This window comes from Podarcis pityusensis (genome assembly GCF_964106645.2).
Source record: "Podarcis pityusensis genome assembly, chromosome: 8".
In the NCBI taxonomy this organism is placed as follows: domain Eukaryota; kingdom Metazoa; phylum Chordata; class Lepidosauria; order Squamata; family Lacertidae; genus Podarcis; species Podarcis pityusensis.
Genome location: NC_138033.1, coordinates 48,335,005 through 48,360,540, shown reverse-complemented (window position 1 = coordinate 48,360,540; position 25,536 = coordinate 48,335,005). Strand labels below are relative to the sequence as shown.

The following is a 25,536-nucleotide window of genomic DNA, read 5'->3' as shown; positions in this document are numbered from 1 at the left end:
AACAAAATCAGAAGTAAAATTGGACTATTTCTGGCACAAAGAGCAGCATGCTCCTTTAAAACTTCTCATCAAATTCTCATCAAATAGAGCAAAATATCCCATTGTTATGGACTTATTAGAGATCCCTAGTCTTGGGGGAGAGTGGTTGTATTTCAAACCCGTTTTATTTAGTGTGTGGTGTAGATATATTTGCTGCATGTGATCAACTGTCTGTCGGTCTTTCTTTCCAGGGACAGATTCAGGCCCTCTGCAGTCAACGAAGCATGTCGATTTGCTGGAATCGTTGCGCTTTAATGTATCCATTTTGGAAGAGAAGTTTGCCCAGGACCCGCAATGGGATGAACTGCAGAGGTTGAGAACTGAGGTCTCTAAGCAGGTTCAGTGCCTGGCGTGCTGCCCGGATGTGCCTTGGAATTTTACTTGCCATGTCTTGCTCCTTTTGCTGTGTCTCAAGCAGTGCATGGTTCTCTTAGCAACAACTTACTGTCCACCTCAGCCGAACCCCAAGACAGCTGAAGCTGCACCTCCTCTGAGTCCTGACACCCTCAGCATTGCCCAGGAGAAAACTGTGCAGGTGGCCTTACAGTTTGTTGTGACCTTGGGCATTTGCCCGTATCTCTTGCCTGGTGTTGGGCTTCCCCTGAGAAGCAGGACAGAATTCAGTGCCCTGGTTCAAGAAGTGGCTTCCCCCAGATGCATTTCCAGTGCCACACGCCGGCTTTTTGTAACCTGCACTCTCCTAATGGAGGTTGCTGATCACACGTCCCTGAGCAGACTCATTCTCACACGTCACTTGGGGGATCTCCTGGCAGGGCTGTGCCAGCTCGGATTCTGTCCAGCAAGAAGGAAGGATGAAGAAGAAGCCAAGCCCTCACAGGAGCAGATGGTGAGTTGTCAGCTTCGATTCAGGGCTGGGAACCTTCTGTGGACTCCAACTTCCATCAGCCCCTGGTGTGATGGGAAATGCGTGTAGTTCAGTCTTCCCCGTCCTGGTGTCCTCTAGATGTTGTGGGACTCCATCAGCCCTCCCTGGCATGACCAGTAGTCAGAGATGATGAGAGTTGGAATCCAGCAATGTTTGGAGGGCCACAGGTTGCACATCTGTGGCATAAAGAGTATATTTTGTTTAGCACCAGTTACCAACTCTGAATAGCCAGGATGGGCATCTCAACATTTTTATAGAGCATCACTTATATATGATGAAAAGTGTTTTTGATAACTTTCCAAATTTTGATAACTTTCTTAATCTGTCATCTCCTTAGAAAATTTAAGAGAGAGTGTCTTACATTGTTGGAGAAATTTAAAAGGGGTTCCTGGATTGGAGGTGTTCCTCCCAGAAACCCAAAACCCAAAAGAAAAGGATGCAGGCCTTTATTGAAATACAAATAGGAACAGCCTTTAAGAATAAGGAGGCTGTGAAGAACCACATCCAAAGCAATGTTTTTATACACTTCCAGATTATACTCATAATTTCTATTCACCAATCAAAGGATCGCAGCAGTCTTAATAGTTGCAAAACAATGTCACCATTCTGAACCAACCAAAATAATTTGGCTCTTCAGATCAGCCCTCATTATAATATCATGTGATTATATATAACCATTTTTCAGTGTCTTTCTTTACTGAGACTTTGACTGATTGTCCTATTCATTCAGTGTCTCCCAATATGCTGTTTGATCCATCTATAAAACAATTCAAGATTAATCACAATTTCCATGCCTAGCTGATTCTCTTTTCATGCATACAGTGGCCACCATAGATTCTAACAGTTTATTCTTTTCAGTGTTCTGTAATAGACATTCGCTACATGCAGTATGTAAAGGCAGCTAGTTCTGTACTGTAAAAGCAGGCAAGCACAGGCCTTTTCAGTTTAGCTAGGCCATAGGCTCAAAAGAAAACGGAATCATCAAAATGATACAGTATGAAATTATTATTTTCTTCATCCTCATGATCCCACTGGAACCTTCTTTGCAACTCAAACATTGGACTGGTACAAGTGATGGTGTCTGGGTTTGAGGGATGCAACCTATGAAGCAGTAGCGGTTCAGCAAACACTCAGTCATTTGCAGCAGCATGGATCATTGGAATGACATCATGTAACACTTTGCTCAGGTTGGACATGGGCCTGGTAAGACTATGTGCAAACTTGTCCACATCAACGAAGTCTCTCTCTGCACTGAGATAATGTTGACACAACAGAACATTACGAATGACAACATCAAGTTTGTGTCAAACAGACCACAAGGTGCAAACAAGATTGCATCAGTGCAATAACCCTCTTCATGTACCCAAGGCACCCGCCTGCTAGCCTGAGAGCCAAACTAGATGCTACTCACAGAGTACGAACAGTCTGTTGATTGGTTTTAAGTTACCTGAAGGGCTGTTTTTGAGAGAAAAGTAGCTAAATATGGTGATTTGGTGTAAAACTGGAGAAAGGAAGAGGGCTAAGCAGGCCTCCCACATCTCTTAACTCAGACTGCTGTCCTTTTGCAGCTGCCTTTCAGAAAAGAAGAACAAAGAATAGCAAGCTGTGGGGAGGTTGATCTTATGTCTTCTGTGCAGTGTCTGCTTAGGAATGCAGACCTTTGTGGAAGATTTCAGCACATTGCCGACCACCCAGTAGAGGGAGTCAAAGCCATACTGTACAATTAATTTTACTGCTGCTGCTGTTTTATGCAAACTTTTTTTTAGGGCCTTACAGAAGAAGAGCGAAGCAGCTGCAGGGAGGCATTGCAAGGCCTTTTGAACAGAGTTTACCAGCCGCTGGTGGTTCGAGAACTGCTGCTGCTGCAAGGTGGACCCAAAAAGGTACTGCAGGTGGACCCTGCTTCCTGGGGAGTCTAAGTGTGCTCACTGGTGTGGCTCTGCAACCCATTACTTGTCCTCTTCTTCCCTCTTGACCATTCCAGGGCTCTGGTTCCAGTGGACGCAGCAGTGAGCATGGTCTGGCACCAGCCCCAGCCTGGCTCCGGCGTCTCTGTGGGCAGTTGCTCTCTGAGAGGCTGATAAGACCGGGTGGTGTTCAGGCTGTGGTCCGTGGCATCCTGGAGGGAGCAGGAGGTGAGTGAGATGATAACATAAGAAAAGCTATGAGTAAGCATGGAGAACGGGGCACAGTAGAACTGTATAAGATTATGCCTGGCATGGGAGAAGATGGATGGAAAATAGGTTTTACTTCCCCTCCCATAGTACTAGAACCCAGTGAAGCTGAATGCTGGGAAAATTCCTGTGGCATGGTGATGGCCACCAACTTGGATGGTTTTAAAAGAGGATTAGACAAATTAATGGAGATTAAGGCTATCTGTGGTCACTAGCCATGATGGCTTTGTTCCAGCTCCACAGTTGGAGGCAGTGGGCCTCTGAATGCCGGTTGCTGGGAATTGCAAGTGAGGAGAGTTACCATGGCACTCGGGTCCTGCTTGTGGGCTTCCCACCGAGGCATCTGGTTGGACACTGTGAGAACAGGATGCGGAAGAGATGGGTGCCCTTTGTTTGTGGACTGAAGGTGCATGTAGTCCAGCCTTCTTCCCAGGGGGGCCTGTTAGAGGCCCTCAGGAAGCTCACCAGCAGGGGTAAGAAAGCAACAGATGTCCCCGTTTTTTAACAGTGAGCAATCGGAGGTAGACTGTCTCTGAGCCTGGAGGTTTCCTATTGGCATCCTGTCCTCCATGAACTTATCTGATCTCCTTTGAATGCCATTTTAGCCAGTGGCCCCTATATCCTGCAACAGTAAATTGCTACAAATCCCGCTAATTCTGTTAACCAGTGTGAGAAAGCATATTGAGACCTGGGAGTTCTGTGACTCTCTTCTTCAAAGGTTATTTAAGTGTGTTTGAGGAATTTTGCCTCTCACTGCTTCAGTTCAGTTGGTTTTGGATGACAAGAGGCATAAAATACACTCTTTCAAATGGACCATCCTTGGTTATTGCAGGTGTATGCTGATTTTTAATGATTTGCAGAATTCTCCATCAGCTTTTCTGCTTGACAGGGGTCTGTGAAACTTGAAAGCTTGCAGACTCATAGATCTACCAAAGTTAGTCCAATAAAAGCTGTCATTTTAATGGCTTTGTGCCAGCTGCTTATTGAGGAACATTTGGGATCACCTCATTTCCTCTTTACAAACTTAGCGTGTCAAAATGGACTGGAGCACTCCCCCACCCCAGATTTTAGTTGTTGTTATTTTAGCTTTGTTTACTAGATAAGAAATAAAATATGATATGGTAAATGAGTTCACTCTCTAGGGCATTAGAAAATTTGCTAATGCAAAATGAAAATTACCTTTTCAAATTATCCTTATTTGCATGGGAAAACTTACCAGAATTTTTTTCTGAAAACCCTTACTTTGCACGCAAAAGGTCCCAGGTTCAACCCCCAGTCAGGGCTGGGAAAAGGCCCTGTCTGAAACCTCAGAGAGCTCCTGCTGGTCAATTGCAACAGTAGTGGCTAGATGGACCAATGGTGTGACTTTGTATAAGGTACCTTCCTATATACAGGCACCCTAGGGATTAGAGCAGGTCATCAGAATGTATTGCAATTCAGAATGAGCATCAACTGGAGTGTTCATAGTATCCTAGAACCTAACAAAGAGTCTATCTTGCCTTTGTGCCTTCCAGCTGGGGCTACAGGTGGCAGCAGTGCCGAAGCAGCAGCAGCAGCTGACTGGCGGAAGTGTGACGCTGTGGCCAGGATCCTCTCCACTTGTCCTCAGCAGTCTCTGTCCCTGGAGGATTATTGCCAACAGGTGTGCCCACAGGTATGTCCTTCCTCCACCTTCCTCTCCATTATTCTATCTATATTCTGTGGTGGTCTGTAGTGCAGGGCCTTCCAATTGGGGCATCATTCCTGCAGGGACCGGTGGTGGCATCCATCTGTCTTGAGAGACAATAAAATGCACCTCTGGGGTGAACTCAAACAGCTGGAGAATCACATCGCCTGCTGTGGCTGCAGAGACTGGTAACTCCTGCGTTGTTTTTGCTCCATTTGCAGCACTGAAGTGACCTCTCCAGAGTGTAAGCCTGGGCAGTGTGTTTGGAGGTCCTGGGCTGCCCAGATGACAAGGACACCCCCACACTTGGCCTTGCCAACGTGATCCAAAGGAAACCAGAGCGATCTATTTGTCACCTACTTGACTGCAGGAGTTGCTGGAAGGAGGTGTATAAGATGCCATCCAACTGTCATAGGGACTCCAGTGGATTTGTGTAGGGTTTACTCCTTAGCCTTTTCTTTTCCCAGAGATGTACCACAAGGCAGTGGGTGTGGATTTTTCCTCTGGGTTTACTCCTGAAACCTTTCTCATGAATGAGTATATCCACAATGCAGTGGAAGTTTAGGATCAGAGTTTTACTTCTCCTAGATGGGCTACCTTCCCAGGTTGATGAGCTCCACCTGCCCTTCATTTCCCTCTACAGCATGTGCAGAAACTGTGGTGGTAACAATGGTAATAGCAATAGTAGTAGTAACATACTACATTTACTACATTTATTACCAAGCCTACACCAGTAGGTCCCAGGGCAGGTTACAACAGTGTAAAATTCAGAATTAAAAACAGTTAAAACAGAGGACAGTCACAGGAATAGGGCAAGTCCTGAAAACACACATCTCAGCTGTCAAAGGCCAGGCTGAAGAGACCTAATATGAAACTCTCATTGTTTATAGGCCTATTACTAAAAAAAGGGCATACTTGCATTTGCTTTTTATTGGCCTATTAACAATGAGAAGCACACGCACGGTTTTAGAAACACTGTTTAATGAAGGATCAGCGGCCGAGGAATAAACAGCACTGGAGAGCAATGCAAATGCAGCCCCCAGCAGTGGCTAAAGAGCAGTCTGTGTGCCATTTCTCTCCCAGGTTCTGCAGCTGTTCCTCATTCAGGATAAGCTGACAGCCCATCAGTTCCAGCGAGTTGCCACCACGACTGTCCTCTCCATGGCAAGACAACACCCCCAGCAAGCCGAGAAGCACCTGCTGCGTCCCATACTGGAGCCCCTCCTGCGCTGCTCAGATGATGTGACAGGTAACCGCTTCCTTCTTCTCGACCACCTGGACCAGACTAAGGAATCTGGCGGCCCCTGTGAGAGGGGCAGGTCGCCTTCTTTGTACCTGTCCTGCATCATCGGTTCAGGCTGTGAAAATTGTTTCTTATTTTGTTCAATGACTTCATTACTTGGAATCATTTGCTCTGTGATTCTTGGATATCTCATTTCCTCAGTGACAGAAGCCTGGCGGGCTCTCTCCTAGCAGCCCGTTACAAACTGGGCAGAGCTCCAAGTAACTCATTCTGTACTTTATGGACCATTCTGTTTAATTCAATTGCCATTATTGTGTTGCATTAAATGGAGCAGTCCATAAAAGCGTGATGCATTGAGCACCCTACCATGATTACAGGGGGTGGGTTGCCTTTTTAGGGCTGCAATGACCCATGGTCAGTCCTCCAGGGGGAGAATTGTGAAAGTGGTCATGGTGAGATTTGCCTCTCAAAAGACTTTTATTTATTTTTATTTATTGACTTTATATACCACCCTATACCCTGGGGTCCCATCAGCTATTCTGTACTATGTTTTTTGTTTTTTTTAATCCTCCATCATTAATGAATCTTTTGGCATTATTATAGTGAGCGATCCATGGGAGCAGTCAGTCTAAAAAAAAAAAACTTAATAAAACAAATAAACAACTGATATATTTGAAGGCTCCCACCCCACAAAAATGCTTTTGAGGAGTTGGACACAGCCTGCAATGTCAACCTCCTCTGTTTTGATGGGTTTTGATGATCTTATTATTCTTTGTTTTGTTCAGAAGTACCGCTGAAAGAGCTGCTGGCAGGGACTGTGTTGGTGAAAGAGGAGGAGCTCAGTGAGTGTGTGGAAAATGTGTTTAAGGTACATCATTTAACCTTGCTTCCTGTATACCTTGCTAAAACTGAATACTGCAAGCAGGGAAATCGACCCTTTCAAGAAGTTCTCTTTTCAATTGGACCACCAGAACAGATGGTTCTTCAGCTTCCCACCCCTTCCCTGGGGAAACAAAATTTGTGTCTAAGCAGTTTAAAGAACTTAGCTGGGTGCCCCCAGTGAGAGCCAACTGATGGGTCATATGCCACAATGCCCCTGTGACCTCCTTCCAAAAGCAATGCATGGACTCCTTGCACAGAGGTGGTCCAGCTGCCTGTTGCCTCCCTTCCCTCAGGAAGCAAAGCCTCCCTTGGATGCTGCTGCAAGTTCAGTGCTTGCACAAGAAGCTGAGCTGAATAGAAGACTTGCATCCTTGTCATGTCCTTCCTTGCTCTGCCTGTGATGTGGGACCAAAAAGAAAGGCAGCTGATTCACTGGCATCCCCGTCAGGTGTTTCAAACACCTTATAGCAGCCTTTGCCAACTTGGAGACCACCAGATGGTTTGGACTGCAGCTGTGTTGGCTGGGGCTGATAGGAGTTGTAGTCCAAGCCATCTGGAGGACATCAGGGCAGGGAAGGCTGAATGCCACTAATGGTGCTCAAGGAGTAACATGAGGTGCTTGCACCCAGTGGCTGAAGTCCTGGAGACAAAGAAAAAGAAGCATCAGCTGCAGCTGGAGACCTTGAAGGAGCAGATTATCTTCCTTGAGCTGCCCTTTTGAATTTTTCCAAAACCAAAACCGATGTGATTATGTTAGCTTCCTAGCTGTTGAGAGCACCCACACCTCCAAGTCCTGAACACTGATGGTGACCTGCTGCCCCATAGCAATCTTGCTTCCCTTCTTCCCCATATCACATCTTCCATCTCCTAGAACTTGCTCCATGCTGTGCCCTGTACAGACTGGTCTGCCAGATGCAGGCCTCTTGTTTCACCTACGCTTTTTACCTGGTCAGTTTATAAGTGCATTTACTTTAGAACTGGTGGCAATTAACTTCAGTTATGCTTCTGCACCACAGTTTCCATGCTTAGGATCACAGTGTATGTGCGTGCGTGTGCGTTCAGCTTTGCTCTTCATGCTCTGCTCGGCTAGGAGTAATTCCCCTTCTCATATGGTGGTGCTAGCCCAGCACTTTGGAAGCATAATCTTTTGCTCATTTTTCCAATTCATTGCCAAGCAATATAATAACTGGCAAGCCTGCATCAGAATCTGCAATTTCTGCATGGGACAATCAACAGTCTAAAGTGGATGGATAGGGATCTGACCGAGTGGCTTGCCAAGCAAGCAGAAATCACTGAAACGAATAGCGGCTGTACTGCCTCGTGGCTCTGCACACTCCGGCCTGGGCAGGGGAAATCAGCAAAGCTCACTGGGGGAAGGTAACTGGAGCCCCTTTGCCTTCTGTCCAGTGGGGCCAGTGCCTGTCTTTTAAAGCCCATGTTGCAGCCGATGCTCCAAGGTGAGAGTCTTCCCACCAAGCTCCTGATTTCCAGCTCTTGAAGAGGGGCTTAGAAATCCCTCAGTCTTGATGAAACGGATAGATGCAGTCAGTGGTGGACCTTGGTGGCCTCTCGCCTTCAGTTGGACATCATTGCTGAGGCTCCCCAAAAGCTCAGTGCCCAGTGTGACCGAACCAGTTGCATTCCCCTAGATCCGCCTTGGATGAAGTTTGTCCTTTTTGAGAGGAACAGCACGGCCTTTCAGCTGTATCCAGGTTAGCCGGTTGTGGACACAACAGGTAAAGCAATTTTTCTCTTTCTCTGGAGGTCAGCTTGCTTTGCCTTGGTCAGATTCCAACATTTTGGGCAGCACAATCCCATGAGTCAGGCAGCCAAGCCACAAGCCAGCAGTGCTGAAATCTTTGGCAGACACCTTGGCAGTCTGAGCTCTTAAATACTGTGATTGCTCGACAGCGTCTTGGGCAGTAATGATCTGTTATAATGAGCCGGCAGGCAGGAACGGATCCCAGAGGCCGCACGGTGGCCGCTGTTTCTTCTGCAAATGCCTGGGAGCACAGGGTGGGTCCATTGCTAATGGCAGAGTGCTAGAGCCCTGACAGAGAGGAGATTAAGATGGCAGATTGGAGTTTTGCCTCCCAAGTGTCATCTGATGCCAGAGTGGGAAACTCATCTCAGGCCTTTAGCAGGAAAGCAGCGAGCACAAATAATGCTCGTTGAGGATGAGTGGCTCCATGGGGGATTAGCTCAGGTGGAAATAATAGGCCATATTTTATAAAGGAAATCTCTTTCTCACAGAGGTGCTTTTGTGTGTGCACGTGCGTGTGCGTGCTGGGACCAGGGATACCATGAAGGTCTAAGACAATGTGACTAACCAGTAGCCCTCTAGATGTTGTAGGACTCCCAGTTCCCAGCAGCCAGCATGGCTAGTGGTTGGGGTGATGGCAGCCACAGATGTTCCTTCAGGCCATGGTAGTTCTAAAAAGAGTCTCAGAGCAGTCTGACACCTTTACCCAAGACTGTGGCAAATACAGTCGTACCTTGGATCCCGAACGCCCTGGAACTCAAATGTTTTGGCTCCCGAACGCCGCAAACCTGGAAGTGATTGTTCCAGTTTACGAACATTTTTTGGGAACCTGAATATCCAACGGGGCTTCCGCAGCTTCTGATTAGCTGCAGGCGCTTCCTGCAGCCAATCAGAAGCCATGATTTGGTTTTTGAACATTTTGGACGTTGAACGGACTTCCGGAATGGTTTCCATTCAACTTCCAAGGTACGGCTCTAGATAAATAAATCAAATGGGTGTGTCCTGGAAAAGAAATGAGCTTTCAGTTATGGAAATCTGCATAGGTCCTAGGTTGTCCAGGTTTATCACACCTCTGCTAGCTCTCATTGCCCATGCACTTCCAAGCCCATTTCTGTATCTATAACCTTTATGTTCATTTCTCAAGGGTTATTGCAGAGAGCAGTGCCTCTCAAGGTGATGGCAATTCTTGTGCCCAGCCCTGTTCTGTGTTTCTGTGAGTCATAGTCCACAGGCAAGGCAGGCATGTGCTTCCTGTCTCTCTCCATCCACTCATTCCATGGTGCTTCCTCTCTCGTCTCAGGTGTACGTGGTTGGCAATGAACCCACAGCTTTCCTATTGGACTCTTTGCAGCCTGTGCTAGGAACCATCTTCTCCCTCTGGTGTTTTACCAAGCAGAACGTATCTTTCCTACGGTAAGGTGTGTGGCCCAGAGGAAGGGCTCTGCAGTCAAAGACCATCTGATTTCAAAAAAATTCCTCCCACTGCATCTTGGGAGAAACATCCCTCGTATGGGGGCAGTTTCAAGGACATGAAGGCAGGCAGATGACTCTCTCTTAGTGCTGCTGTGACTTCGTAACTTATAAAGTAGCACTATATGTGTTGGCAGCTAAGAAGATCAGGAGAAAAGAACTAGATAAAATAGCGGTCAATTGCAAAGTTGATTCGGATCCTTAAGCTGGCACATTCTACCTGAGAACCCCTTGCTATTCTATCGTATGCAACAAATAATTCTTAGGAGACGTGATCGTGGTTTATTGTGTCTACAGTGCCTGATGTTTTTAAGGTTTTTATGGTTATTGTTGCTTTTCTTTTTGTTTCCTTTGTGAATGATGCCATGGCCTTTGGCTAGTGCAATAAAGTTGATGATGATACTGCTGCTGCTTTGTGTGTGTATGTGTGGCTTGCTTTCTGTTCACAGACAACAAGGCAGTATTTTGTGCTGCACAGCAGTACCTGGAGACCAGACTTCCTGCTCTAAGGAGTTGATGCTGGCACAAGCTGGGGATACAGTTAGGCAGATCATATCTGAGGGAGTTGGATGCTGCTTCTCATGAGAGAGAGGCATCTTCAGGACTTGTCGAGGAAATGGGATTTAAATGTTGGCAGCTGCAGCTCGGAACAATCATGATGAGCCCAGCACTTCTTAATGGTGCAAGGGCAAATGCTTAGGGAGCTCTTGCAAGGGATACAGCAGTGGTGGAGAACCTCCTCCTGCCCAAGAGTTGTGTTCCCTTTGGGGAATCTTCCACAGGCCAGCGGTGGGCATGACCAAAGGCAAAAGTGTGTGGAGCAATGAATGTAAATGTTACTTTTGTACAGTAGGTTAGTTTCTGCACATACTTGCACAATCTTCTCTATCCTCTATCTTGGCATGCAGGAGGCATCATCAGAATTTAAAGACACATTCCAGCAAGGCAAAAACATGCCTGGCCTATGTGAAATGAAAAGTGAGAGGTGGCCTAGGGAGAGTATTGAGGGTCAGGTACATAGGCCTGGAGAGCTGCATTCAACCCCCAGGCCTGAGGATCCCTTCTCCTGGGATACATGGGTCTCATGTTAAGGAAAGGGTTAGGGTTAGCAATGGAGAAGTCCACTGCCTGATTTGCAGCCTCTAGGACACTTCCAGGTTCACCTGCCCTTTCTCTTCAACCCTGCCAGGTTCAGATTCGGCACATACTCGTTCTCCCTTGGACTGCCTAGCAGTCACTCATTTCCACATTTCCTTCCTTGTAGCACTCCATGCCAAGAGATCCTGTTATGGTTCTTGGAGAAATGCAAGAGGCAAACTGCACTATCCGTCCTGGAAGGACTTGCAAGGCTTGGAGGAGCCACCCACCTGCTCCATCCGCTCTGTCAGTTTCAGGCAGGCAGTGAAGGGGGCGCTGTAGTCACCATCAAAGAGACTATCAGGTGAGAAACTGCATGTGGTTTTCCAGTCCTGTGTGGCTGCAGGCTGATGTGGTGGCTGAACTTGTTCTGGGGGTGGTCTTCTCAAAGCAGAGAAGATGGAGCCTTGTGGCTGTCTGATTTCCAGGGTTGCCTGTCCTGTGTCTTCTCTGGAAGTGGACACAGCAAGCTCCACCATCTCAAAATACCTTTCTGGAAATGTGAATCTTTCAGATAAGGTGTTTGTGAAGCTTCAGGCTCGTTGGCACAGGTGGCATGCTGGGGGAAGAGGGCCACAGCTTTTCTTGAGGCTGGGCAGACTCGTGTCACCTGCATTCATGTATAAGTAGTTGCAGACTGTGAAGTGGAGTGAGTGCTTCTGTCTGGCTCTTTGAGCAAGTAACAGGACGTATGGAGGTGTTGCTTCACTTATGTGTCCTTAAGAGCAGTTGTGTGTACAGTATGCGCATGCCAATTTGCAGAAGGGTTGCAAAGGGATAGGGCTAACAGTGGCTACATTCTCCCTCTGCTTTTAGAGACAGTCTGCTTCTGAATTACCAGTTGCTGGGAATCACAAGTTGCACAAGTGCTGCTGGGCTCAGTTCCTGCTTTTGGGCTTCCCACTGAGGCATTTGGTTGGCCCTGTAAGAACCAGGTACTGGACCAGATGGCCCCCTTTGGCCTGATTCAGTAGCTAAGCTCTTCTGATGTTCTCATTTCTGTGAATGAGTGCTGATGTAATGACGAAATGATGAAACAGTGTGAAGCCCCAAGCACTGGGGAGTGATGTGCTGGAAGGAAATGGAAGACTCATCAAAGTGGAAAGAGAAGGGAATCTGGAGCTCGTGGGCCTTATCTTGGACTTCCAAAGTTCTCCTTGCCAGAGGCTCATGTAACTGAAACTGAAAACCACAAAGCGGTCAGCTACAGGGGCTGCGGGGAGGGCTGGCTCTGAGGAGTAAGCAAATGAACAGAAGCGAAAGCTCAAATTCTAAGCCCAAGAACCCCCAATGACTGCTGCATGCACTGATGGTAAACACTCCCAGTATGCTAATGGAAGGCTACAGGTAGGGTTGCCATATTTTGAAAAGCAAAAAAGAGGACACATTTGCCAACTTCTACTTTTAACTATGGATCGCTATGACAACACTACCCATGAAAAAGAGGGTGTGTCCTGGAAAAAGAGGACATATGGCAACCCTAACAGGAGAGAAGGGGAACCCTGTTTTTGGAGTCTAGTTTATCACCTAGGCCATGCTGCTACTCAGTGCAGCAGTGCTACTCAGGTGGGTGGGGGGAGACATTTACAGATCTCTATTGCTGCTCTGTGCTGAGAACCTCACCCCAGCATATGTGACGGAGCTGAAGGGGCCCACTCCAGCTCCCACAGCACCTGAATCAAACCCTTGAGAATCAGAGGGCGAAGGTGCACTCTGGCCTCCCAAGTGTGCAGTGCAAGCTCCCTGCTTTCCCCTTCTTGTTCAACCAATTTCAATGTCAGATTTTCCCACTCACAAGCCCATGTATGGGCGCTGTGTTTTATAAGCTGGGATTATTTTTGTTTTGTCTTTTTGCAACCATTCCTCTGTTACCTGGTGGTTTCCTGTCTCGCTGAAGGTGCTAATTAACTTCATAATGTTATGGTGGTGGTGTTTTCACCAATTACTGGTGTAATGAATGGTAACTTCGCTTGGCACATAATTGTCACAGACTGGACTTTTTATATTTCTTAGCCATTTGGTGTCCAGTTCACATTTGTCCTCCCCACTCCTGACACCCCTACCTGCCAACTGAAGATAGCTATTCATACACCTCCAGTCCATGAACACTTGTGCCTTATTTGCTAGCCTTTTAAAGTGCCACAAGCCTCTGCTGATTTAGTGTGTTGCCAAAGAGTTGCCTCTGCCTTCTCTTGAATGCTGGGCTTGCAGTGTGAGTTGACTTGCAGAGTTGAGCCTCCACTCTTGCTTTCCACGAGTTTGCCATTCATGTGTGTAAAATACTTCACCTAAATCACCTCATTGTGATCCTAACAGCAGCCGGGTAAAGCAGGTTAGTGTGATTATCCCCTGTTGCAGATGTGGGACTGACACAGAGAGAGAAAGAGAGTGGTGTATGGCAGAGGCAAGATTCAGATGAGGAATTTCCTTATCTCTTAGCCTAACCTGGTGCCCTCCAGATGTTTTGGACTGTAACTCTCATCAGCCCCAACATCATATGGCCATATTGGCTGAGCTGAGGCTGATCGGAGCTATAGTCTAATACATCTGGAAGGCCAAGGCTGGTGAAGTTTTTCTTAGCCATTCTGCCATGCTTTGTTCTTTTATTTTTCAAAACATGAGTGGTATCCTTCCATTTTAAAAACTCCCAAGGTGGCCAATACAACCAAAAACAAAAAACACCTGGCAGCAAAACCCAATGTTCGTATATTTAGCCCCACAAACTTCTCTGAGAAAACTTGGGCCTCTTGTGCTAGTCAAAGCACAAAACCTAATCCTATTAACCAAGGTAGCGGGGAGTGTGGGGAGTGGAAAACCTGTCCCAGTAAGTAGCTCACATTGCATGCTGTTAGAGCATTGCTGCAGAACATTGCTGTCAACAGGCCTGTGATCTTCCTGCACACAGTGAGGGAGAGCAAGCATGCTTTTGGGTGGCTACCGTCTCAAATCAACTTTCTAGGCAGACTGCTGGACTCTTGGCTTTGCAGTGTGAAACACTACCCCAGGATATGGTGTCCTCCACATGTTGTAGGACTGCAACTCCTGCCATGGCCGTCCTGGCTGGGGCTGATGGGAGTTGTAGTCCAAAACATCAGGAGGACACCAGGTTGGGGAAGGCTGCTGTAGAGCTGTTCAAGTGCTTCTTAAGATTGTTGATTAGCAACACAGCTGCCTGCTCTTGGTGGCTCAAAAGATCCTCCCTCTGTTAAGGAGCTGGCCTGAGGTCACTTGCAGAAGGATGGAAGAGGAATGTAAGATGCTCAGAGTTGCTGCCAGGAAAGCTGTGACTCCCCTTTGTGAAACTTTTGCCTCTTGTTTCACAGTGATGAAGACGAAGACGAGGCTCTCTACCAGAAGGTGTCCTCTGAGCAATGGCAGCTGGAGCAGCTTGTGGAGCTGCTCTCTCGCTGCCAGAGCAGTGGCTTAGCCGGAGACTTCTTCCTCTGTTGCCTAAAGGTAGGGGGTCGTCTGGCATCTGGGCTGCTTCATCTTGGCAGTTGCTTCTGGCTGTTTAATAATGTATTTGCAGGAGGTGCAATAGTCTTTCTTCCAGGTTAAAAAAATATATCAGGTAACCACAGGTGGTAAGAAAGATCCTTCTCTGCATGAACATAGGGACATAGGAAGCTTCCTTATACTCAGTCAGACTACTGGCCCATCTAGCTCAGTAGTGGCTACACCCTGGGATGCCTTGAATGATGGTCAAGGGTGCTGCAGGCAACAGTGGCCTCTGTGCCTCTTTCCTTCCCTCCCTTCTCTGATGTCCTCTCACATCTCTGGCTCCCAAAGGCTTGCATGGCTGTTTGTTGCAGCAGCCCTGGCTATAAGCTCCCCAGGTGAATAATGCCTCTGGGGCTGGCCAGGGGGTGCTTCCCAGGCCCCTGTGGGGTAATGTGAGGAGGCACCTCTCTTTGGGGCACGGGGGACTGCTCAGAGACCAGGGGTGGCAGCCCAGAGGACTCCCAAGGAGAAGGGAGAAAAGAGGAGGTTGAGGGAACACTCCACAAGGGAGGGTGTTCGAAAAGTGGTGAGGGGCTGCCACTTCTAGAGGCAAGAGGTGACATAACTGGGCTCCTGAGCCCCACAGGGGTGCCACAGAAAGAATGTAGTTGGTCAAGGGAGCTGTGGACCCAAAAAGGTTGAAAACATCTGGGCTACACTAATGGACAGCAATTCTCCAGGGTTTCAAGCAGGAATTTTCTCCCAGTCCTACCTGGAGATGCCAGGGACTGAGCCTGGAACCTTCTGCATGCAAAGCAGATGCTCCACCACTGAGCTACCATCAGCCCATCTGTGGTTTTAAGGGACACCCCCCACCCTTAGGCAGGCAACATTGGAGAAGAAAATAAGAAGTTTGCAAAAGAGAAAACAACCCTTTTAACAAAGTGGGTTCCTCAACTCCTCCTCAAGTCTCTATTTAACTAATGCAGAGTGATTGTTCTCCCTCTGCAACATCAACCCTTCAAAGATACTTTCAGGGATGCAAGAGGCAAAATGATGCAACTAGACAGTCAGGCATCGGCTCTGCAAGAGGCAGTCTTTGGTGAGTGATGAGTCAGTGATGGAGATGCAAAGCATGTGAGGTTTGGCCTGTTTGTTGAAAGTTGTGAACTTCCTTTATTGTGCAGTTCTTTTGAAATGCAAAAAAGCAAAGAATGGCTTTAGTTGTTTCGTGTGGGGCATATAGTTGGGAAGAAAGATGCTCTGGAAATTCGCTGGAGCCCCTTTTGAATGAAAGCAGCTAATTAAAGTATGTGCATACTCCTGACAGTGAAGTTTTCTGGTACAAATATTGCAGTGTTACAGATGGATGCTAATGGCAGGGTTTTTTGTGTCTGCCTCCTGCACAGAGGACCATGTCTGCAAAAGACGCCAGCAGTGTCAATGTGGGAAAGGGTTAACTGCTGTTCCTTCTGGGGCTGTTTTGACAACAGGAGAATCTTTGAAGTGTAATTGTGGGTTTCACAGCTGCGAATAATCCCTCTTCAGGGGGAGGGGGCTTCCTGTTTGTGGGTGGGTATCCATCCAGCCCTCCTCTACTTGTTCTCTGTGTTTACTATTCAACAATATTTACTTAATAATAAACAATGTGCTGGTCAAAGTGCACTGACATGCCAAAGCAATATATATGTGCCTTTTCCTATGTGCATTCCTCTGATTAAATGCTTGGGGTTTTTTTCTTCTTCCATTCTGCCCCCCTCCCTCTGACAGGAGCTGACACGCATTGCTGGGCAGGGTGCTTCCAAAATGGAGTCTGCCCCGCTCTCCTTCTGCAACAGCCCTCTGGACTTGGAGCAGTGCTGCAACCCTGGCCTTGAGCAGCAAGAGAGGCAGCTGCAGGTGCTGCAGTTGGTTGGCATGATGTGTGAGAGGATCTCGGATGCGCTGTTCACAGACATCTCACAGGTTTGTTGAGGCCGTGGTCTCCCGAGCTGCAGTCGGACAAGAAGTCTGCGATTGGGAGGGGAGTTTGCCACATCACCCATTGGTGGTGACTTCAGGGCCAGCAGAGGGTTTTTTTAGAGGCCCCAGGCTGAGTGATTCTTGGGAGCAGCCTGGGTGGTCACAGCGGAAGCAGACTCCCCTCCTCCTTCCTTAGGTGCCGCACCAGTTTCACTAGGCTAGGTGGCCAGCAGAAAGGGGTGGGGGAAGGGCTGTGTTAATTTCAAGCCTCAGAAAGCTGAGGAGGTTGCTCAAAATGCCTGGCTGTCAGATTTGGCGGTGGCAGGTGGGGTGGGGGAGAACAAAACTGTCAAGTGAGAGAATCTGCTTTGGGTGCAAAGTTTTCTTCTGAGACCTAGAAAGAACAAAAGTATCCAATAGTCTCCCACAAAAACAGACTTCTTGAGTGCACAAAACCTAATCTTCCTCCCTCCCTTTGTCTTTTACTTGGATAATTAGGCAGTTTGTTGAAAAGACAAGCATATCAAGGAAACCCAAAGGAGTTTTTCCCCCCAGGAGGCGGCTGGTTAATGGATTTAGTTACTAAACTCCCTACCGCCACCTCCCTCTTTGCCCTCCAGATACACCTGGTACCAGACACACCTGGCAGGGAGAATTTGCTTGGCCCCGGGCTTAAAATTGCCTGTTCTGAGATCAGAAAAAGAGATGGGTGCAATGCCCAAAGGGAACCAATACTAACAGTAATTTGCCATGCTGCCGCCCTAAGAAAGAAAGAAAGGGGAGATCTCTTGGCTCCCTGAGGGTTTTGTTTTATTTAGGGTAGAGAAATTCAAGGGGACCTTGACTTCCCTGCCAGAGAGCTGCCTAGGTTCATGTTCAGAGGTGCATACAATGATGGACAACCATGGCCCTCGCACCCTGCTTGAAGGCTTCCCAGAAGGGACATAGTTCAATGGAAGAAGAACCTGGTTTTGATCCCCAATGTTTCCAGATAGGGATGAGAATATACCCAGTTTGGAATCCTGGAGAACCCCTGGCAGTCAGTGTAGACAGTCCTGGGCTAAATGGACCATTGGTCTGACTTGGCATAAAGCAGCTTCCTAGATTATTGATCCAGCAGCACCAACCAGCATGGCCAATGGTCACAGATGATGGGGGAGGGGGGTTGTAGTCCAACAACATTTGGAGGGTCACAAGTTCCCCATCCCTGACAATAAGCCCTTGTGAGTTTCATTCTGCTACATGGCTGCTTGCATGTCTAGAGAGTCCTACATTGCTGCACTTTAAACTCACTCTCTGGGGTTCCAAGTCGTTACTACACATGGTTTCAAAACCCACAGATGGGCAATACCTTTATTAAGATAGACCCAAACTGCTGGTACTGTTTCCATAGTCAAGGGGCAAATCCAGGCTGATATCAGCAGAAGGAGAATTTCTGGTCCTTGTCAAGGATCGGAGCTGTTGACATTGCAGTTCCTTGCAGAAACCCAGTGGCCTGTGAAGTGGCCTGAGGTTGTCAGTGATGGAGTGTAGCTGAAATGCCCCAGAATCCTCTGAGTAATAACTTCAGGATAAGAGTCCTTAATTTTGATTGTATAAACAAGCTTCTGGTTACACTCTGGAGAGTTTGTTGAGATAGATGTACAGTGTGTCTTTGAGGTCTTGGCAATCTTTCAGCCAAATGACATGATAATCTCCCTTTGCTTCTTTCTCTCTAGGTTGTGGAATTCGTGGCAACAACTCTGCAGCGGGCCTGTGCAAGTCTCACTTGCAGCTCGGGGGGTAGTACTGTGGAAGCCCAGACACTGAGTATGGCTATGGGACTGGTGGCTGCCATACTAGGAGGGGCAGTGCAGGTGAGACTGTGGGACACGGTCAGGGGGCATCAGGGCTGGTTTGCTCTTGTGCCCCTGCTCTCATCCCTCCGACAGAGAGAGACCATCGTATGTGTAGCCACAGCGAGGAGTCAGACACGCTTAGGGCACATGATGTGGCCATCCTGCAGCTTTCTTCATTGAGAGAGGCAACAGTGCTGGCTAGAGCCTAATGTGGGACTAGATTACAGCTCACATAGCAGATTCCCACCCAGTACCCAGCCTTTCAAGGCAGTTTGAGAAACAACTGGCTCCACCTGAGAACAGTGAGCCTGATGCAGTACTTCTCCCGTGTCAGGTGCTTTGTACCTTTGGGGCAAGCACTCTCTTTCCATGAGGAAGGGGCAGAATGCAGGAAGTTCTGCTCCTGGATGTGACCTTGGCAGGGTGGGAGGAGAAGAGCACTTCTGGTTAGGGTGAGATGGCTAGAGCTGTCACTGAGCAACGCTATCAAATTCTCCTGCGAGCATCTGAACTGCCAACAAGTCAGCTGTCTTGAGGGAAAGGAGAACCATGTTCCAGGAGCTGCCCTGTCCTCTTGGCCTGGGCATTGTCACAAACTTTATTCCTGCGTGTGATCACAGAGGAGAGAGAGTGTTTCAGGGAAGGATTTGCTCTTTATCAAGGGTAAGGTACCTAAGAACTGCCAGTGCCATCAGCTGTCACTTCAAGGATTGTAATAACTTGTGCTTGAGCTTATTTTTCCCTCCTCCCTCCTCTTCATTTTTCCTCATGTGCCATGTCTTTTTCGATTGTGAACCAGAAGGCAAGGACCATCTCAGAACTTATATTTTTAGGTTGCTCTGAGAACCATTTTGGCTAAAAGGCTGGGAATAAAGGCTGTAAGTGCCAGTTGGCTTCTGTCGGCCTACAAAGAGGCTGTAGGCAGGAGCCCCACCAAAAAAACAGGCTGCTTTGAGCTGACGTTATTCAACTCCATTTGGTTCTTTGATTGGCTAGGGGTAGATGGACGGTACTTTGGTTTCTGACCAGAGTTGAAAACAAGTTGAGCAAGGGGTAGAACCTCAATTTTGTTCATTTATTTTGAAGCATTTTTATCCCACGCTTTAGAAAAAAACACTCTTCCATAACAGCATACAAATGTCAGTGAATGTAAAAGGCACTACAGAAAAGGAAAAAGGATTGGGAGGGAGGAGGAGGGAAAACAAAACTCAGGCACTAGTTCTTAGTTACAGAGTTCTTACAACCAGCTGCAATGGAAAGAGCCTAAAGATGGCTTGTCTTCTTAGCTGAGCCAGTGGAGCCAGGCCCTGGGTCCCTCTGTCATAGCCTGATGGAATGGTTGTTGCTAGATGACAGTGGAAGTTTTAAAAGTCGCTGCCTGGTGGGTCTGGTCCTAGACATAAATTTATTCTTTCCTCTCCCATAGCCTGTGTTTTTACAGTGGCCCTAGCAAAACTTGCACCACCTCTTGCTGAAGTCGGATGTGGTTTCCAGAAAACCCTTGAGTGATGAAGATGATCTTATTTACATAATTTTCCTCCACTCTGGTTAACACGCAAGGCAAATTGCAGAAATCTACATACTATTATAATAATGCCACATTAAAAAGCTGCTTAAAAATAAGTTGTTGGGGAGGGGCAGATGGTTCTTGGTGTGGTAACAATGCTGGGTGCAGCAGTGGGTTGTCCAGATTTCAAGTGGACAGTTTCCAGCATATGTACTGTGAATTCTGCCCATCCTGGCTCGCTCTTCAGCTACTTTGCAATCCACCACCTGAGATGTACCCCAAGGCCCTTAGCACGAGTCCCAGAAAGTGGCTCCTTTCCCACCCCATCCGCTCTTTGCACCTGTAGGCTTGGGGCATGATCTTATCTCCCCTGCCAGATCCTTCATATACGCCCATAACGGTAACCACAGCAAAGGCTTCCTTCCTACAGTTCCTTCCCCTGACACAGCCTCCCTTCAGCCCTGGGGAAAGTTCTCAGGAGAAGCCCTGATTCTGTCTGTCTTTGTGGCCGGACTAACATGCTTGATGATCTCTCTGCAGCTGAAACCGGCCGACTTTGCTTCCCTGAAGGGGCTGGTGCCCCTGCTGGAGGATCTCTCCCACGTTCATCCAGAGCCTGTCATCCAGGAGCTTGCTGCCGACTTGCGTATCACCATCTGCACCCATGGAGCTTTTTCCACGGAGACAGTCAGCTCTGCTGCACAAAGTACCCTGGGCAAGAGTGATGCAGGAGTGGCACTCAAACCAAGAGCTCTCGTAAGACAAGGCCTCACCAAAAGGCCCCCTAGAGAGACCTCCAAGCCCGAGGCGGCTCTGCCACAGGACCACATGGAGAGCAGTTCAGGCACAGACCCCATTTCCAACCCGCCAAAAGGGCCTCTGGCTGGGGAATCTGTTGCAGAGCCAGGCTGTGGATCTCAGGACCTGCAAGAACTTCTCTTATCAGTTTATGACCCAGACATTCCAGCACGAGCAGCTGCCTTGCGTAGTCTTTCCCGCTTGATAGAGCAGAGGGACTCAGAAGCCCTGAAGATTCAAGAGAAGCTGCTGAAGGTAGACACTCAGAGTACACTGTGTCAACCCTCTGAGAATACCCACGAGGCTGCAGTGTGCCCGCGCCTTCATTGCTTTCATACTCCCTTTAGTGATGGCCTGTCTAACTAAGGGTGTTTCTGCATGGAAGAACTCACTTTGAAACCCTGGCATAGGCAAGGCTATTGCTGGTGGTTTAAGTAAACCTGACCTTTGCCAATCTGCTGCGTGCCAGATGTTTTGGACTACAGTTCCCATCAGCCCTAGCAAGCTCAGCTGTTCTGGCTGGGTCTGATGGGAGTTGTGGTCCAAATCTAGAGGGCACTGGGTTGGCAAAAGCTATTGTAACCACTTGTATATACCTGCATGCCTTTTTTCGCAGGGGGAGGGTAATGTGGAAGTTTAATTTTTAAGTCACTAGCATTTGCCCTACAACAGATAGTAATCTTCAATGCCCTGAAAAGTAAGGGAGACCCTTCTCCTTTTTGGTGGGGTGTGACCCTCTCTTTTCTTCCTTTGGTACATCATGCCAGGGGTACTTCTAGTTTGAGTTAACACAGGCTGGTATGGCTGGGCATCATCCACATGCTGGCTGAGACACCACTCTGGTTGAGGAAGCCAGTTCTAACCATGGGCATCTGACCCTTCCCTCTGTCAAAACAGTCAAATCCATGATGGGTTCCAAAAACCTCCAGGATTCCTTCTTCCCTGCCTAGATGTCAACTGCCAGTTAAGCTGACATAGGAAGCCACCTTATACAAGGCAGACCCTTGGTCCATCTCACAGTTTTAGGCTGGGAGTCTCTCCCAGCAATACTTGGAGATGCCACTGGGGATTCAACCTGGGGACACCTTCTGCAAAGCAGATGCTATACCACTGACTGTTTTCAGTTAGCAAAAACTCTGGATTTTTTGGTTTGTGTGTGACATGAGGGATGTAGGAGATACTGTCTTCTGTTGGGAAGGCATCAGCACTGAGGCTGTGAAAACTATCCTACTTGAATGCAAGTTGGGTGATTCTTGGACTTTATCCTTCCAGGTTTTTTTGGAAAATTTGGAGCATGAGGATTCCTTTGTTTATCTTTCTGCTATCCAAGGTAAGCAGGCAGAATCTGGCTGTTTGTGTTCTGCTGAGAATGAAAATAGAAGCTTTTTGCTGTCTAGCCAGACTAATTATGTAGCGGCCAACACCAAGCTCCTTGTCTGTGGAAAGTTGTGCTGCTTGGACATGAATTAAAAAAAATGGCAGATCGCCTGGCTGGATCAAGCCAAAAGCCCCTCTAGTTTAGGGGCACCAAGATTTCCCACCCTCACTCCTAGGAATGGGAGGTGTTTGAGAGGTTGCTTCTGACCAGCTTCCACTTTTGATTTTTGTGTGTTGAGATGTGGAGTTTCACAACACTACTCAATTTACTGGAAGAAGAGGAGTGAGGGGCAGCCATTAATAAAATCAAGAAGCCCCACAACCTGATTCCCTCCAGTTTTAGCCCCGTCCACTGGGTTACGTTTTTAAAAATCAGCTAAAGTTGCTGACATAAAAGAAAAGTGTGTATCCTCACACCCCAGACTCTCTAGTAATTCAAATGCTGCTTCACGGCCCAGTGGCTCTGCTGAGCAAATGCTGTTTTCCTTATCCCAGGTGAAGGAGGCATTTGTTCTCCAGAAGTGGCTGGGAGACAGTTAAGTGTTTCTCTGGAAAGGTACTAAGCATGAAGATGCTGGGCATGTGAGCACAGTAGAGCATCAGCTGACAGCAGGTACATAGTCTTATGCTGAGTCAGTCCATTGGGTCACCTAGCCAAGGATTGCCTCTACAGTGACTGGCAGCAGCCCTCCAGGGGTTCAGGCAGGGAGTTGTTCCTTTCCAACCCCACCTGGGAATGTGGGGATTGAACCTGGAACCTTGCAGATGCAAAGCAAGTGCCCTACCACAGAGCCACAGCTCTTCCCTGAATTCTTCTTGGTCATCTGAAAACTGGAATTGGCCTGGCCTCATTGCCAGTTATACTGGTCTGTGCAATTTGCTTGGACATCGTCCTTCCAAGCAACTCTCACTTCCTCTCCTGTCCATTGGCAGCATCTCTGTTCTCCTCCTTTTGGGAGAAGCCACCACTAATTCCTTGAACAAAGCAATCTCTCACTGGCTTCCTTCTGAAGAATAGCAAGGTGATCTGGTATAAGCCAGGCAGATATGCTATGCAAATATTGAGCTGGCAGCCAGTGTCCCTGGCTGTCTTCTTAGGAAATGAGCACTGTGGCATCCTGTGTTTAACAGAATTGTGTTCCCTGTTACTTCATCCCTTTGTACAGTGTGTCCTGGAGGAGTCGTTCCAAGGTAGCCCCCATACTTGTGTGTTGGCAGTGGTAGCAGGGCGCTGGATGAATGCTATGTATGTCTCCGAGTCCATAATTAATCAGCTCCTGTGTACAGATAGTGCAGAAGGAAAGAGGAACATTCTAGGCTGAACTCAAGATTGCCACACAGGGAGGTCTGAGATGCTGTGGTTTCTTGGAGCAAAAGGAGTCCACCTTTTTGCCTTGGTACAGTCAAACTTCAGTGGCTCTTCACCAGTTGCCCTGTTAAGGCAGATGGCAACCAGAGAGAGAACTTTCTCAGAACATCACCCCAATTTGGCCATTCTGCTGGTCTGAGCCAGGGGCAGTGCAGGGAAGGAGCACACTTGCACCATACCTCCAGTCCTGGTGTAGCCGTGTAATCCTGATGGCTGTGTTTTAACCTCCAGTGTTGAAGGCAGTCTGCCTCTGAATACCAGTTGCGGGGAATCACAAGCAGGGAGAGTTGTTGCAGTCAGACTTGCTTGCTTGCGGATTTCATCAAAAGCATCTAGTTGGCTGCTATGAGAACAGGATACCTGATTATATAGGCCTTTAACCTGATCCAAGAGCCAACTCCTCTTGCAGTCTAGCATAACAGCGGTATGGGATTCTTCTTCCCATGTATTTATGTGTTGTGGGTTTTTTATCTTGTTTTTGAAAACTGTCCTGGAAGCTTCACTGCAGAGTAGCATATATTTTGAGCTAAATGGAGGCTGAAAGAGGCCTCCCACCTCTTTTTCATAGAGACAGAGGCGAGGAAAGTGGGACAGTAATCGTATCCACCACCAGCTTTCTGGGCCGATGGATTTTTTCACTGTTTCTTTTCGGGATTCCTTGGCACCCTCAAAGTGTAAGGAGGCATTTGGGTGCGAGCCAGCTCCCTTTCCTCATTGTGCAGTGCAATTCATAATAATTCAGATTTTTATCCCAGTAACATCCTAAGGGCTCAGGATGAGTAACAAACACTTATTTAAAGTACTGTGGGGTTGGGCAGGAAGACCCATAAATAAGGTGATGGATGGATAAAAAAATATCCCAGTTGCTTCAGGAGGAGGAAGTCTTCAACCCTTGCAAAGTTCATGCTGCACCTTTTCTGTGCAGTTTGTATAGGGCACCTGGGAAGTCCCAGCAGGAAGCCCCTGGCTCAGACTCCTGTCAGGTAGAAGAAGGTGGGAGAGAGGGAATAAAGAGGACTTGCTCTTCTGGCTGCAGCAGCCAAAGAGCTGAAGGGGGAACCTCCTCGGCCTGCCTTTTCCTTCCTGTACTTGTGTTGGCTTGAGCGTGTGAAGGGCTCATGTGTGCCCTGCAGGCGAAAGACATCTTGCCACTCCCACCAGTGACATGGAAAGCATTGATCCTTGCACGCTTAGCAACTTTGCGATGGCTTTGATGAACCCTCCCACTTTGCCAGGGGGGCTGAGTCAGAAGCAAAGTGCTTTGAGAGTCATGTCGGCATTGCCCCAGAAGGGCTGGGATGATGTAGGGGAGAGGCTAAGATGTGGGGCAGCTTTCACATCTTACCCGCTGCCCTTTCCCCCAGAGAGCCACCTGGCTGCCAGCACACATGCACCCCATTCCAGAACACACATCTCCCTACCATTTCCAGCTAGACGAGCAGCTGAAAATAAGCAGGGCAGGAGAGACTTCAGTCTTGGCCAGGTAGCCCCTGCCACTGACTCACTGCTTGGCATCCCCAAAGATGCTCCAGGCCCCACAGTCTTCCCTCCCGCACCCCCCACATAAAAGTATTGCTGTCTCATTGCAAATTTACTAGCCCATTGCTTTACAAGCCGGAAATGAGTAACATGATTGTTCTCAAAAGAAAAGGCGGAGGGAAGCACAGAACCAGGATATTGGCAGGTTTCAGCCAGTCTGAGCCACAGGAAGAAATTGTAATTGTACCTTCGATGTGGTCCTTGAACCTGCTGTTGAAAATGTGTGGTTCGCATGTATTGGATATTTTGCGATGGACCCACAGTTTAAAAATAAACTTGGAAGCGGAATTTTGCTTTACGCTGCTTTGAGCCCCCAGAGCTTTAAAGTGTCCAGAGCACTGTTTACTGCACCCAGAGTGGGGGACAGAGTCCTCTGTGATTCTCAAGACTCTCTGGCGGATGGTATCACAGAGAAAGCACACACCCCCTCCCCGCCACCGCACCTT

At 47.9% G+C, this 25,536-nt stretch overlaps 1 protein-coding gene across 2 annotated transcripts in view; it reads left to right on the top strand.

Annotated features, from left to right (window-relative positions):
* TANGO6 (transport and golgi organization 6 homolog) overlaps positions 1 to 25,536 on the top strand; it is a 45,716-nt gene that overhangs the window by 1,535 nt on the left and 18,645 nt on the right. The window contains exons 2-14 of one of the 2 annotated variants that reach the window (XM_081017761.1): positions 231 to 886; positions 2,692 to 2,808; positions 2,910 to 3,060; positions 4,614 to 4,753; positions 5,849 to 6,014; positions 6,794 to 6,876; positions 9,953 to 10,065; positions 11,387 to 11,563; positions 14,583 to 14,715; positions 16,471 to 16,665; positions 18,381 to 18,518; positions 20,548 to 21,060; positions 22,078 to 22,135. In XM_081017761.1, the coding sequence (XP_080873887.1) occupies positions 231 to 886; positions 2,692 to 2,808; positions 2,910 to 3,060; positions 4,614 to 4,753; positions 5,849 to 6,014; positions 6,794 to 6,876; positions 9,953 to 10,065; positions 11,387 to 11,563; positions 14,583 to 14,715; positions 16,471 to 16,665; positions 18,381 to 18,518; positions 20,548 to 21,060; positions 22,078 to 22,135 (2,640 nt within the window). Of the gene's footprint in view, positions 1 to 230; positions 887 to 2,691; positions 2,809 to 2,909; positions 3,061 to 4,613; positions 4,754 to 5,848; positions 6,015 to 6,793; positions 6,877 to 9,952; positions 10,066 to 11,386; positions 11,564 to 14,582; positions 14,716 to 16,470; positions 16,666 to 18,380; positions 18,519 to 20,547; positions 21,063 to 22,077; positions 22,136 to 25,536 lie in introns of both variants that reach the window. The other variant, XM_081017762.1, reaches the window with a different exon arrangement.